We start from the raw sequence: 15,117 nt of genomic DNA, 5'->3' as shown, positions 1-15,117 counted from the left end.
GGAGCCAGTCCCACATTCCCCCCACTCCCCGTGGGAGCCAGTCCCACATTCCCCCCACTACCCGTGGGAGCCAGTCCCACATTCCCCCCACTCCCCGTGGGAGCCAGTCCCACATTCCCCCCACTCCCCGTGGGAGCCAGTCCCACATTCCCCCCCACTCCCCGTGGGAGCCAGTCCCACATTCTCCCCACTCCCCGTGGGAGCCAGTCCCACATTCTCCCCACTCCCCGTGGGAGCGAGTCCCACATTCTCCCCACTCCCCGTGGGAGCGAGTCCCACATTCCCCCCATTCTCTGAGTAAAATAGTTCCTGCTGAATTCCCCATCGGATTTATTTGTGTCTATCGCATATCGATGGTCCCTAGTTTTGGTCTCTCCCACAAGAGGAAACATTCGCTCTCTGTGCAATCTGTAAAACACTTACAGAATTTTAAAGACCTCGAACAGGTCAATCCCTCATCCTTCTTGTCTCAAGAAAGAAGAGATGGATACTCAATTCCATACAAATAATCCCACATATTTCTTGTGTCAGCCTTGTAAATCTGCCCTACACTGTCTCCAGTGCCTCCATATCCTTTATACAACATAATGACCAGAATTGTACACAGTGCTGTCTGTGTGGATTCACTGAAGGAGTTGGCAGCAAACAGAGGAGCCAGGAAAACGGATCTCGCTCACGTTAACCTTTGGACTTTGACAGCAGCACTCGGCTGCTGCTCCTGACGACCTTTACCCAATAATGTTTAATCAATGATTCCATGTAAGATGAACTGGGACAGATTCACCTCACTGGCTTGGAGCCTGGAAACATTAAGTTTTGATAATAAACCAGTCGTCCCACTTTGAGAGATCAGAGTGATGGCTGATGTGGGTAATAGTGAAAGGGTGGAGTGACTCTTAGCTCGGAGGTGCATTGTGGGAATTGATAGGAGCTCTACTCTGTATCTAACCCCGTGCTGTACCTGTCCTGGGAGTGTTTGATGGGGAGAGTGTAGAGGGAGCTTTGCTCTGTATCTAACCCCGTGCTGTACCTGTCCTGGGAGTGTTTGATGGGGGACAGTGTAGAGGGAGCTTTACTCTGTATCTAACCCCGTGCTGTACCTGTCCTGGGAGTGTTTGATGGGGACAGTGTAGAGGGAGCTTTACTCTGTATCTAACCCCGTGCTGTACCTATCCTGGGAGTGTTTGATGGGGCCAGGCTGCAATCTAATTGGGGTGGGTTTGGGTGTTTTAAATATAGAATAACAGATACCCGGGGTGAGTTACAGACTGGAATCTAATTGAGGGGTTCAGGGTGGTTTATATATAGAATAACAGATACCTGGGAGTGAGTTGCAGACTGGAATCTAATTGAGGGGTGTGAGGTGGTTTATATATAAAATAACAAATACCCGGGAATGAGTTGCAGACTGGAATCTAATCGAGGAGTTCAGTGTGGTTTACATGGATAGAATAACAGATAGGGGTGGCACGGTGGCACAGTGGTTAGCACGGCTGCCTCACAGCGCCAGGGACCCGGGTTCGATTCCCGGCTTGGGTCACTGTCTGTGTGGAGTTTGCACATTCTCCCCATGTCTGTGTGGGTTTCCTCCGAGTGCTCTTGTTTCCTCCCACAGTCTAAAAATGTGCGGGCTAGGTGGATTGGCCATGCTAAATTGCCCCTTAGTGTCAGGGGACTAGCTAGGGTAAATTCATAGTGTTAGGGGGGTCAGGCCTGGGCGGGATTGTGATCGGTGCAAACGCGATGGGCCGAATGGCCTCCTTCTGTACTGTAGGATTCGATGATTCTATAACAGATACCAGGGAGTGAGTTACAGACTGGAATCGAATCGAGGGGTTCGGGGTGGTTTATATATAGAATAACCGATACCCGGGAGTGAGTTACAGACTGGAATTTAATCGAGGTGTTCGGCACGGTTTATATATAGAATAACAGATACCCGGGAGTGAGTTACAGGCTGGAATCGAATCGAGGGGTTTGGGATGGTTTATATATAGAATAACAGATACCCAGGAGTGAGTTATAGACTGGAATCGAATCGAGGGGTTCGGGGTGGTTTATATATAGAATAATAGATACCCGGGAGTGAGTTACAGACTGGAATCTAATCGAGGGGTTCGGGATGGTTTATATATAGAATAACAGATACCCAGGAGTGAGTTATAGACTGGAATCGAATCGAGGGGTTCGGGGTGGTTTATATATAGAATAACCGATACCCGGGAGTGAGTTATAGACTGGAATCTAATCGAGGGGTTCGGGGTGGTTTATATATAGAATAACCGATACCCGGGAGTGAGTTATAGACTGGAATCGAATCGAGGGGTTCGGGGTGGTTTATATATAGAATAACCGATACCCGGGAGTGAGTTATAGACTGGAATCTAATCGAGGTGTTCGGCACGGTTTATATATAGAATAACAGATACCCGGGCGTGAGTTACAGACTGGAGTCTAATCGAGGGGTTCGGGGTGGTTTATATATAGAATAACCGATACCCGGGAGTGAGTTACAGACTGGAATCTAAATGAAATTCAACCTCATTCTTACAGGGCAATGATTGGATTTACCCAACCAGCAACCTGAAGATTGTGAAGATCACCCCAGGACAGGGGGGAATTTACACCTGTCAAGCCATTCACCCTTCAATCCCCAGCCTATCCCAGTCCAAATCTGTTCTGATTGAGGTTGTGGAAGGTGAGATGATTTAAACTGATTCACCTTGTCTCTATCCCTGTTGTTAATATGGTGAAATAATCCTCATAAGAGTTTTAACAACACCAGGTTAAAGTCCAACAGGTTTATTTGGTAGCAAATGCCATTAGCTTTCGGAGCCCTGCTCCTTCGTCAGATGGAGTGGAAATCTGACGAAGGAGCAGGGCTCCGAAAGCTAATGGCATTTGCTACCAAATAAACCTGTTGGACTTTAACCTGGTGTTGTTAAAACTCTTACTGTGTTTACTCCAATCCAACAAAGAACAATACAGCACAGGAACAGGCCCTTCAGCCCTCCAAGCCCGCGCCGCTCCCCGGTCCAGGATTGAATCCTGAATCCAGGATCCCCGCCCAATTTTCCAGCCTATCTACATACCAATATCCTATCCACCGAGCTGTCCCTCACAGCTACGATGCTTTGTTCATCACAACCTATTAACTCACCCCCACCCTCCCATTCCAGACCATGTGATCTCCAGGGAGAGGCGAAAACCCAGAGTGAAAACCCCAGGGCCAATATGGGGAAAAAAAATCTGGGAAATTCCTCTCCGACCCCCTGAGGCGATCGAAACGAGTCCAGGAGATCACACTGGCCCAGATCAGAAAATGCTTCCCAACCCTATTCATTTCCCCTTCTGCTTTACGAACACCATCTGAATTCCCTGCCCCCGAGACAGGTTCCCAACTATCCGCAGTCTCACTCTGTACTGGCACCAGCAAGATGATCATAGAATGAAGCCTTGAAACGAGAAACAAAGAACAATTAGCCCGCGCCGCTCCCTGGTCCAAACTAGACCACTCTTTTGTATCCCTCCATTCCCACTCCGTTCATATAGCTGTCTAGATAAGTCTTAAACGTTCCCAGTGTGTCCGCCTCCACCACCTTGCCCGGCAACACATTCCAGGTCCCCACGACCCTCTGTGTAAAATATGTCCTTCTGATATCTGTGTTAAACCTCCCCCCCTTCACCTTGAACCTATGACCCCTCGTGAACGTCACCACCGACCCGGGGAAAAGCTTCCCACCGTTCACCCTATCTATGCCTTTCATAATTTTATACACCTCTATTAAGTCTCCCCTCATCCTCCGTCTTTCCAAGGAGAACAACCCCAGTTTCCCCAATCTCTCCTCATAACCAAGCCCCTCCATACCAGGCAACATCCTGGTAAACCTCCTCTGTACTCTCTCCAAAGCCTCCACGTCCTTCTGGTAGTGTGGCGACCAGAACTGGACGCAGTATTCCAAATGCGGCCGAACCAACGTTCTATACATCTGCAACATCAGACCCCAACTTTTATACTCTATGCCCCGTCCTATAAAGGCAAGCATGCCATATGCCTTCTTCACCACCTTCTCCACCTGTGACGTCACCTTCAAAGATCTGTGGACTTGCACACCCAGGTCCCTCTGCGTCTCTACACCCTTTATGGTTCTTCCATTTATCGTGTAGCTCCTCCCTACATTATTCCCACCAAAATGCATCACTTCGCATTTATCAGGATTGAACTCCATCTGCCATTTCCTTGCCCAAATTTCCAGCCTATCTATATCCTTCTGTAGCCTCTGACAATGTTCCTCACTATCTGCAAGTCCTGCCAGTTTTGTGTCGTCCGCAAACTTACTGATCACCCCAGTTACTCCTTCTTCCAGATCATTTATATAAATCACAAACAGCAGAGGTCCCAATACAGAGCCCTGCGGAACACCACTAGTCACAGGCCTCCAGCCGGAAAAAGACCCTTCCACTACCACCCTCTGTCTTCTATGACCAAGCCAGTTCTCCACCCATCTAGCCACCTCCCCCTTTATCCCATGAGATCCAACCTTTTTCACTAGCCTACCATGAGGGACTTTGTCAAACGCTTTACTAAAGTCCATATAGACATCATCCACGGCCCTTCCTTCGTCAACCATTTTGGTCACTTCTTCAAAAAACACCACCAGGTTAGTGAGGCATGACCTCCCTCTCACAAAACCATGCTGACTATCGTTAATGAGTTTATTCCTTTCTAAATGCGCATACATCCTATCTCTAAGAATCTTCTCCAACAACTTCCCCACCACGGACGTCAAGCTCACCGGCCTATAATTACCCGGGTTATCCTTCCTACCCTTCTTAAATAACGGGACCACATTGGCTATCCTCCAATCCTCTGGGACCTCACCTGCGTCCAGTGACGAGACAAAGATTTGCGTCAGAGGCCCAACGATTTCACCTCTCGTCTCCCTGAGCAGCCTTGGATAGATTCCATCAGGCCCTGGGGATTTGTCAGTCTTTATACTCTCTAACAAACCTAACACTTCCTCCTTTGTAATGGAGATTTTCTCCAACGGTTCAACACTCCCCTCCGAGACACTCCCAGTCAACACATCCCTCTCCTTTGTGAATACTGACGCAAAGTATTCATTTAGGATCTCCCCTACTTCTTTGGGCTCCAAGCATAAGTCCCCACTTTTGTCCCTGAGAGGTCCGATTTTTTCCCTAACAACCCTTTTGTTCCTAACGTATGAATAAAATGCCTTGGGATTCTCCTTAATCCTGTCTGCCAAGAACATTTCGTGACCCCTTTTTGCTCTTCTAATTCCCCGTTTGAGTACTTTCCTACTTTCTTTGTACTCCTCCAGAGCTCCCTCCGTTTTTAGCTGCTTGGACCTAACATACGCCTCTCTTTTCTTTTTGACCAGTCCCTCAATTTCCCTTGGGCATCTCCACATCATGAAATAATCCTCCACACACTTGCAGCCGGCTCCTGTCATTCTATCAACCGTGAACCTTACTGCACCATTTATCTCCTCCCACTGACCCTCCAATGTCATATGGTCAACACCCAGTCCATTCAATTTCATTATGTAGATTTGTGTGACACGAGATATACGGCACAGAAACAGGCCATTCGGCCCAATCCGTCCATACCGATGTTTATGCTCCATTCACGCCTCCTCCCATGTTTCCTCATCTAAATCTATCACCATATCCGTCTAGGCTTTTCACTTTCATGTGTTTATCCACATTCCCACTTAAATATTATTCGCTTCGACCACTCCCCGTGGGAGCAAATCCCGCATTCTCCCCACTACCTGTGAGCGCGGGTCCCACATTTTCTCCACTACCTGTGAGCGCGGGTCCCACATTTTCTCCACTACCTGTGGGCGCAAGTCCCACATTCGCCTCACTCCCCATGGGAGCGAGTCCCACGTTCTCCTCACTCCCCGTGGTGAGTCCCACATTCTACCCACTCCCCGTGGGAGCGAGTCCCACATTCTCCCCACTCCCTGTGGGAGCGAGTCCCACATTCTCCCCACTCCCCGTGGTGAGTCCCACATTCTCCCCACTCCCCGTGGGCGCGAGTCCCACATTCTCCCCACTCCCCGTGGGAGCGAGTCCCACATTCTCCCCACTCCCCGTGGGCGCGAGTCCCACATTCTCCCCACTCCCCGTGGGAGCGAGTCCCACATTCTCCCCACTCCCCGTGGGCGCGAGTCCCACATTCTCCCCACTCCCCGTGGGCGCGAGTCCCACATTCTCCCCACTCCCCGTGGGAGCGAGTCCCACAGTCTCCCCTCGGCGGCGAGTCCCACATTCTCCCCAATCCCTGGGGAAAGAGGTTTCTCCTGAATTTCTCATTTGATTTATTAATGACTGTCTCATAGTGAGGTCCCCTAGTTCTGTTCTCTCCAACAAGAGAAAACATTCTCTCCGCATCCAATCAGTTAAAACCTTTCTGAATTTTGACTCGCTCAGTCAGGTCACCCCCTCAGCCTTCTTTTCCCGAGAGAGAAGATCTCCCGCCTGTCAGTTCTTTCCTGATATGAATTTCCACACATTTCTGGTATCAAGCATGTAAATCCTCTCTGCACTGCACCAGTGTCTCTGTGCCCTTTCTATAGAATGGTGACCCGAACTGCACGCAGTAATCCCAAATCTAGTCTAATCAAATCTGGTGTGAATCCTGCAGGTTTGATTATATCCTCATGTATGTTCCCCACTCTGCTATTTCACCAGCCCTTCAGTTCAGGGGTTCTATGGCAAACCATTAGCCAATCGTGCTCCCCATGGGAGAGTTTTGCCCCCCCTCATTGTATGATGGGATTTCAAGAGCCTTACATCGCCCCCTCCCCCTCCATGTTTCTTAAACCCCCTCCCTTGCCCCCAACACCTTGGAAGTCACCTGATACTGTTTCTTATTATTTCACGGGATGTGGGCTGTCCCTGGCCGGGTCCAGCATTTATTGCCCATCCCTAATTGCCCCTTGAGAAGGTGGTGGGTGAGCCGCCACCTTGAACCCACTGCAGTAAAATCCTGGAATCCCCTCCCAGTGTCATTGTGGGTCACCCCATAGCACGTGAGTTCACCCACGATGAAAAGTTGCCCACTTTTCAAGGGCAACTAGGGATGGACAATAAATGTTGGCCAGTCAGCTATGCCCATGTCCCACGAATGAATTTTTAAAAAGTCCCTGAGATGTAGGTACACCCACAGTGCTGTCAGGGAGGGAGTCCCAGGATTTAGACCCAGCCACAGTGAAGGAACGGCCGATATATTTCCAAGTCGGGATGGTGAGTGACTCGGAGGGGAGCCTCCAGTTGGGGGTGTTCCCAGGTATCTGCTGCCCTTGTCCTTCAAGATGGTAGCGGTCGTGGGTTTGGAAGGTGCTGCCTAAGGAGCCTTGGTGAGATGCTGCAGTGCATCTTGTAGATGGTACACACGGCTGTCACTGTGTGTCGGGGGTGGAGGGAGTGAATGTGTGTGGTTAGCGTGTCGATCAAGCGGGGCTGCTTTGTCCTGGATGGTGTCGAGCTTCTTGAGTGTTGTTGGAGCCACACCCATCCAGGCAAGTGGGGAGTGTTCCATCACACTCATAACTTGTGTCCTTGTCGATGGTGGACAGGCTTTGGGAGAGTCAGGAGGTGAGTTACTCACCGTAAGATTCCCAGTCTCTGATTTGCTCTGGTAGTTACAACATGGCTGTGTTCAGTTAACATCCTGTCAACATACCACTGCGGGTTGTTGATTAATCTCACCTGCCCCTTGTAGAACTTTCTCTCTCTCTCTCTCCTCCCTCAGAACCTCTGAGCTCACTACAGCTGAGTGAGATGAACCTGATTCTGGCCATTGCCATTCCAGCTGGCGTTCTTTTCCTGGTGCTGCTGGGAATTATTGCCTACAAGTGCAAAGCCAAGAAGAGAAACCTGAAGGGGATGCAACTTCTGTGAGTACAACAACAACCTCCATCCGTTACATTTCTCCCACGCCTTACCTGACCAGAGCCCCGGACATCTCCAAAGTGAGCTCATTGCTGACGTGTAGGAAACGACCAAGATCACTGCCTTTCTCTGTGCTATTTGCCCCAGGACACGGGGGAGGTAGGGAAGTTACAGAGATAGGGAGGGTTGTAGAGCATGGGAGGAGGTTACGGAGATAGGGAGGGTTGTAGGGACTGGAGGAGGTTACAGAGATAGGGAGGGCAGTCGGGGCCGGAGGAGGTTACAGAGATAGGGAGGGTTGTCGGGGCTTCAGGAGGTTACAGAAAGATAGGGAGGGTTGTAGGGGCTGGAGGAGTTTACAGAGATGGGGAGGGCAGTAGGGGCTGGAGGAGGTTACAGAGATAGGGAGGGCTGTAAGACAAACAAAGAACAACAAAGAACAATACAGCACAGGAACAGGCCCTTCGGCCCTCCAAGCCCGCGCCGCTCCCCGGTCCAGGATTGAATCCTGAATCCAGGATCCCCGCCCAATTTTCCAGCCTATCTACATACCAATATCCTATCCACCGAGCTGTCCCCCACAGCTACGATGCTTTGTTCATTACAACCTATTAACTCACCCCCACCCCACCATTCCAGACCATGTGATCTCCAGGGAGAGGCGAAAACCCAGAGTGAAAAACCCCAGGGCCAATATGGGGAAAAAAAAATCTGGGAAATTCCTCTCCGACCCCCTGAGGCGATCGAAACGAGTCCAGGAGATCACAATGGCCCTGATCGGAAAATGCTTCCCAACCCTAGTCATTTCCACTTCCACGAGAAACAAGGAACAATTAGCCCGCGCCGCTCCCTGATCCAAACTAGACCACTCTTTTGTATCCCTCCATTCCCACTCCGTTCATATAGCTGTCTAGATAAGTCTTAAACGTTCCCAGTGTGTCCGCCTCCACCACCTTGCCCGGCAACACATTCCAGGCCCCCACGACCCTCTGTGTGAAATGTGTCCTTCTGATATCTGTGTTAAACCTCCCCCCCTTCACCTTGAACCTATGACCCCTCGTGAACGTCACCACCGACCCAGGGAAAAGCTTCCCACCGTTCACCCTATCTATGCCTTTCATAATTTTATACACCTCTATTAAGTCTCCCCTCATCCTCCGTCTTTCCAAGGAGAACAACCCCAGTTTCCCCAATCTCTCCTCATAACCAAGCCCCTCCATACCAGGCAACATCCTGGTAAACCTCCTCTGTACTCTCTCCAAAGCCTCCACGTCCTCCTGGTAGTGTGGCGACCAGAACTGGACGCAGTATTCCAAATGCGGCCGAACCAACGTTCTATACATCTGCAACATCAGACCCCAACTTTTATACTCAGACCCCAACTTTTATACTCAGACCCCAACTTTTATACTCAGACCCCAACTTTTATACTCAGACCCCAACTTTTATACTCAGACCCTAACTTTTATACGTACAGAGATAGGGAGGGCAGTAGGAGGTTACAGAGATAGGAAGGGTTATAGGGGGATGGAGGAGGTTAAAGAGATAGGGAGGGTTGTAAGAAGTACAGAGATAGGGAGGGCAGTAGGAGGTTACAGAGATAGGGAGGGTTATAGGGGGATGGAGGAGGTTACAGAGATAGGGAGGGTTGTAAGGGGCTTGAGGAGGTTACAGAGATAGGGAAGGATGTAGGGGCTGGAGGAGGTTACAGAGATAGGAAGGGTTGTAGGTGCTGGAGGAGGTTACAGAGATAGGGAGGGTTGTAGGGGCTGGAGGACATCACGACTGCTAATGATCTGGGTCACTATCACATTGCTATTTGTGGGATCTTGCTTTGTACTAACTAGCTGCCGCATCTCCGACATCACAACAGTGACCTCACTCTAAAAACGAGTACTCGATTGGATGTGCAGAATTTTAAGTCATTCAGTGGTTACGGAAGGTTCCAGATTGAGTCGAGGCTTTCTCCAGGCCTACGGGTGGTGTATGGGTGGGTGCATTGTACGCCGCTGTATCAAGGCAAGTTCACTCAGAGACTTTGCTTGTTGCGGAGTGGCTGCAAGTTGGCAGTTGTGTGCAACCTATGGGGACCATCTTGTGTTGTGTTTTTCTGAAACTCACCTTTTCTCTTCCTCGCTGTCTCCTGCTGCCCACAGGGATGAGAAGAACAGCAAGACTCCAATCTGGAAAGGAAGTGGCTCCTCCCTCCCAGTCACTGTTGCTGACTCCGTCCCTCTGGTCATGTGAATCACTCACGAGGTGGGTCCCTGGTGTTTTCCATCTCTTCCTTTTACCCTCCTCTGACTCAATCTCTTAAAGTAATGGGGCAGGAAAACAATGAACCCGGTGATGGGGTGGGGGGTTTCGAGGACAGAATGGATAGGGAGGTCCTGTTCCCATTGATAGAAGAAGCGGGAACCAGAGGGAGACAGATATAAGGCTATTGATGAAAGAATTGACAGACACGACCCAGTGAAGGGTTAGGATTAGCAACTGCCTGGGAGTCTGGGGCTAGCCATTCAATCGAGGACTGCAGAAGGGGATCGGATCGTTAACTGGAGGCAAAAATTTGCGCAGTTGAGGGGGAAAACGAGGGGGGGTTATGGGAGTGAGTGAGTCGCTCTTGTGGACAGCTGGTACTGCGGTGATGGGCTGAATGGCCATAACCATGTGTTGGTGGCACCATGGTTAGCACTGCTGCCTCACAGTACCAGGGACCCGAGTTTGATTCCGGCCCTGGGTGACTGTGCAGAGTCTGCACATTCTCCTTGTGTCTGCGTGGGTTTCCTCTGGGAGCTCCGGTTTCCTCCCACAGTCCAAAGATGTGTAGGTAGGTGGATTGGCCATGCTAAATTGCCCCTTAGTGTCCAAAGATGTGTAAGTTAGGTGGATTGGTCATGCTAAATTGCCCCTTAATGTCCAAAGATGTGCAGGGTAGGTGAATTGGCCATGCTAAATTGCCCCTTAGTGTCCAGAGATGTGTGGATTAGGTGGATTGGCCGTGCTAAATTGCCCCTTAGTGTCAGGAGGATTAGCAGGGTAAACATGTGGGGTTATGGGGATAGGACCTGGGTGGGATTGTGGTCGGTGCAGACTCCATGGGCCGAATGGCCTCCTGTTGCACTGTCGAGTTCTATGATTCTACGAAAACGCTGGATAATTATATTAAAAAGAATGTGTTTTTCTTTGCAGACAGACTCCTTTGAAGAGGGACGGGGGCGGGGGTGAGGGAAACCTGATCATATGAAAGGATTGAACTTTTTTCATCTCTGAATTGCTTTTTCCTATTAAGTCAGGGGAACTTTTATATTTTAAAAATTTGCTGAATGACTTTATTTTTAGATTGTGGATGCAGTGTCCATTGCTGTGAAATGGGCTGGTGGAGAGCTACACTGGTACCTTTGCAGTCTTCAAATAGACTGAGGAATTATTTGAAGATCTTTTTAAACACTGGGTGAAGATTGATGCGTGTGATGGGGTGGAGGGGGGGAGATCCACCGTCGTTCTATCGCATGGCCACCAGATGGCGGCATTGTGGGCTACAACAGTGCCCCCTGTTGTCTGGGACAAAATACTGCACCCTCTTAAAGAAAATAAACAACTTTAAAAGTACCTCCCGAAATATCTGTGCACCGCGGGAAAACCCTACCAATATTGACACTGTCCCCCGGGACCCTCTGCAAATAATGACATATTCCCCAGAGACCCTCTGCAAATATTGGCATATTCCCCAGGGACCGTCTGCAAATAATGATACACTCCCCAGGGACCCTCTGCAAATATTGACACACTCCCCAGGGACCCTCTGCAAATATTGACACACTCCCCCGGACACTCTGCAAATAATAACACTCCCCAGGGACCCTCTGCAAATATTGATATCGTTCCAGGGACCCCCTCCCACCCCCGTAAATGCAACACCCTCCCAGAACCCCCAGTATGAATAAGAGTCTCTAAACCGCAAGTTGTGGCCTTTGAGTTGAAGTCTCATCATCCCCGGTGTTGGGCAGTTTGCAAAACTCCCCAGAGACGCTCTCCCAGAATGGACACTGTAAACATTTACGCACTTTCTAAATTAAGTAGCCCGATTTTATTTGCGTTGTGAATTATAATCATGTGGTTTGCACTTCCACAAGAGCTGGATATTTCTGGATATCTCAGTTGTACTGATTTTAAGTCTATGGATAATTATAATGTTCTTTTTACTGTTTTAACATTTCCGTAATGTAAGGATTTATTGTGTTTTGTTTTCTCTGACGACAGGGGATATGAACAGCATTTAATTTTCTTTTAGTCGGGGTTAAAGGGGACCTCTGGGTTAAAGGGGACCTTCATTCACAATTTGCCAAATTAAATTGCACTTTTGCACCTGCAGTTCCACCCTTTCTGCCACCAGATGGCACTGGTGAACGGTCAGAACAGCGTCTCCTGTTGGCGGAATGTCGGTATTACAGCGGGGAATATTCTGGCGACCACTCGCCTGTCACGCGTTGCTTATGTCTCTTGCAACCTCTCTCAGGCAGGCGAAGGAATTATCTTCAGCGCATTAAACTGCTTATGCAAGAAAGGGAGCAAAACTCTCCGGAAGTCAGGATAATCGATGCAATTTTTTTTTTAAGAGACCCACATGTCCTGCACGGGCGGTTAGAATTACCGTTCAATTTTATGCACAGAGCATAACACCTTTCGGAGGTCGTGAACCCCAGGAAGGTTTACGCATCCAATTCTTCTGCCCCTCAGTTTAAACCCAACTCTGCATGGGGTATAGTACAGGCCAGTCAAGGTGTCTGCATGTTTGGGTGAAGCAATCTCAGGCCCTGCGTGTGTGGCTCTCCGATGGCATTGAGTACCCAAGCCCAAGAGCCCAAAACATACCATCTGAAGGGGGTAACGAAGAGTTAGCCAGGCTGCGCGCAAGGAATGGCCAACAGGAAAAGCTCTTACCATCAGTCATCCTTGGTCATTGCGTACCTCGAATCCTAGACCCGCGTTCCAAACGGTAGAATATTCCCTGTGGTGTTTGGGAAGGAGGTGGAGGTGGACACACACACAGATTTCAGGTGTTTGGTGGAGGAAGCAACGAGGGGACAATGAGGGGACATTTGGGGCGGCACGGTAGCACAGTGGTTAGCACTGCTGCTTCACAGCTCCAGGGACCTGGGTTCGATTCCCGGCTTGGGTCACTGTCTGTGTGGAGTTTGCACATTCTCCTCGTGTCTGCGTGGGTTTCCTCCGGGTGCTCCGGTTTCCTCCCACAGTCCAAAGATGTGCGGGTTAGGTTGATTGGCCATGCTAAAATTGCCCCTTATTGTCTTGAGATGGGTAGGTTAGAGGGATTAGCGGGTAAATATGTAGGGATATGGGGGTAGGGCCTGGGTGGGATTGTGGTCGGTGTAGACTCGATGGGCCGAATGGCCTCTTTCTGCACTGTAGGGTTTCTATGATTTTCTATGATTCATGAAGCTTTCCCACTCAGCAAGCGGATCTGGATCGAAAATGCGCTTTTCTCGATTTGTCGAATGGCCCCCTTGTAATTCTGTGGGGCGGGAACCTCTCCTCCTGCCTGACTGTTCCTCCACACAAGTGTTAAGTTTGTTGTTGACTTGAATTTTAACTTCACTTTTCAATCTCTATCACTCTAAATTTTCCCCCTTCCAGTATTTCTCCAATTGCCCCTTTTTGAAAGTTCAGATTGAATCTGCAGCGCCTTCCAGATCACAACTCGCTGTGTGTCAAAAATAAAATTCTCATCTTCCCCCCTCTGGTTCTTTTCCTGATTCTCTTCATTCTGTGTCCCCTCTGGTTCTTGTACTGAGTCTCGAGAGAGAGAGACACACACGAGAGATTCTTGAGATGTGTGCAAGATTTGGGAATTTTGGCAGGATTCTGGGCTTCTGAGATGGGTCACATTGCAGGAAAAGATTTCTAAGTGTTGATTATCATAAGCAATGCTTTATTTTTCAGCTCCGAGTTCAGAGTGTTGGGAGATACTGCTTTTCTGTATAGTTAGTTGATGCTTGCAGTGGATAAAGGATCTGTAGCTTTCGTACCTTGAAATAAAAGAGTTAAACCATAAATGCTAGTTTGATGTATTTTTCTTTAAAAACAAAACATGTTTGAATATAGTTGCCTCCTCGCTGTGAGGGGTGTGTGTATGTTCCAACCACTCAAAACTGTCAATCTTGTCTCAGGCTGGTCACTAACTGATGACTTCAGCAATATCGTCAAGAACAACGCACACAGACTTGTAGTTCAGAGGCTGGGAATCCTGCAGTGAGTAACTCACCTCCTGACTCCCCAAAGCCTGTCCACCATCTACAAGGACACAAGTCAGGAGTGTGATGGAATACTCCCCACTTGCCTGGATGGGTACGGCTCCAACAACACTCAAGAAGCTCGACACCATCCAGAGCAAAGCAGCCCCTCTTGATCGACACGCTAACCACAAACATTCACTCCCTCCACCCCCGACACACAGTGACAGCCGTGTGTACCATCTACAAGATGCACTGCAGCATCTCACCAAGGCTCCTTGGGCAGCACCTTCCAAACCCATGACCGCTACCATCTAGAAGGACAAGGGCAGCAGATACCTGGGAACACCCCCACCTGGAGGTTCTCCTCCGAGTCACTCACCATCCCGACTTGGGAATATATCGACCATTCCTTCACTGTCGCTGGGTCAAAATCTGGGACTCCCTCCCTAACAGCACTGTGGGTGTACCTACATCTCAGGGACTGCGGCGGGTTCAAGATGGCGGCTCACCCACCACCTTCTCAAGGGGCAATTAGGGATGGACAATAAATGCTGGACCCAGCCAGCAACCGAATGAAGCAATACGGCACTCACACCAAACTGAATCTCTGACAGTGTGGTACTCCCTCAGTACTGACCCTCTGACAGTGCAGCACTCCCTCAGTACTGACCCTCTGACAGTGCAGCACTCCCTCAGTACTGACATTCTGACAGTGCGGACTCCCTCAGTACTGACCCTCTGACAGTGCGGCACTCCCTCAGTACAGACCCTCTGACAGTGCGGCACTCCCTCAGTACTGACCCTCTGACAGTGCGGCACTCCCTCAGTACTGACCCTCTGACAGTGCAGCACTCCCTCAGTACTGACCCTCTGGCAGTACGGTACTCCCTCAGTACTGACCCTCTGACAGTGCAGCACTCCCTCAGTACTGACCCTC

The 15,117-nt window shown here is 49.6% G+C and overlaps 2 protein-coding genes across 3 annotated transcripts in view; one reads left to right on the top strand and one right to left on the bottom strand.

Annotated features, from left to right (window-relative positions):
• LOC144508368 (cell surface glycoprotein MUC18) overlaps positions 1-14,000 on the top strand; it is a 26,192-nt gene extending 12,192 nt beyond the window's left edge. The window contains exons 5-8 of the mRNA XM_078236223.1: positions 2,554-2,698; positions 7,784-7,928; positions 10,080-10,182; positions 11,116-14,000. Coding sequence (XP_078092349.1) covers positions 2,554-2,698; positions 7,784-7,928; positions 10,080-10,170 — 381 coding nt within the window. The 3' untranslated portion in view covers positions 10,171-10,182; positions 11,116-14,000. The remainder of the gene's footprint in view (positions 1-2,553; positions 2,699-7,783; positions 7,929-10,079; positions 10,183-11,115) is intronic.
• LOC144508369 (CD276 antigen homolog) overlaps positions 1-15,117 on the bottom strand; it is a 309,505-nt gene that overhangs the window by 21,478 nt on the left and 272,910 nt on the right. The gene's annotated exons all lie outside the window — the stretch shown is intronic.

The sequence above is a fragment of the Mustelus asterias genome, chromosome 20, assembly GCF_964213995.1.
Source record: "Mustelus asterias chromosome 20, sMusAst1.hap1.1, whole genome shotgun sequence".
Lineage (NCBI taxonomy): Eukaryota > Metazoa > Chordata > Chondrichthyes > Carcharhiniformes > Triakidae > Mustelus > Mustelus asterias.
The sequence above is the reverse complement of the archived record's forward strand: the minus strand, read 5'-3'. Positions and strand labels throughout refer to the sequence as shown.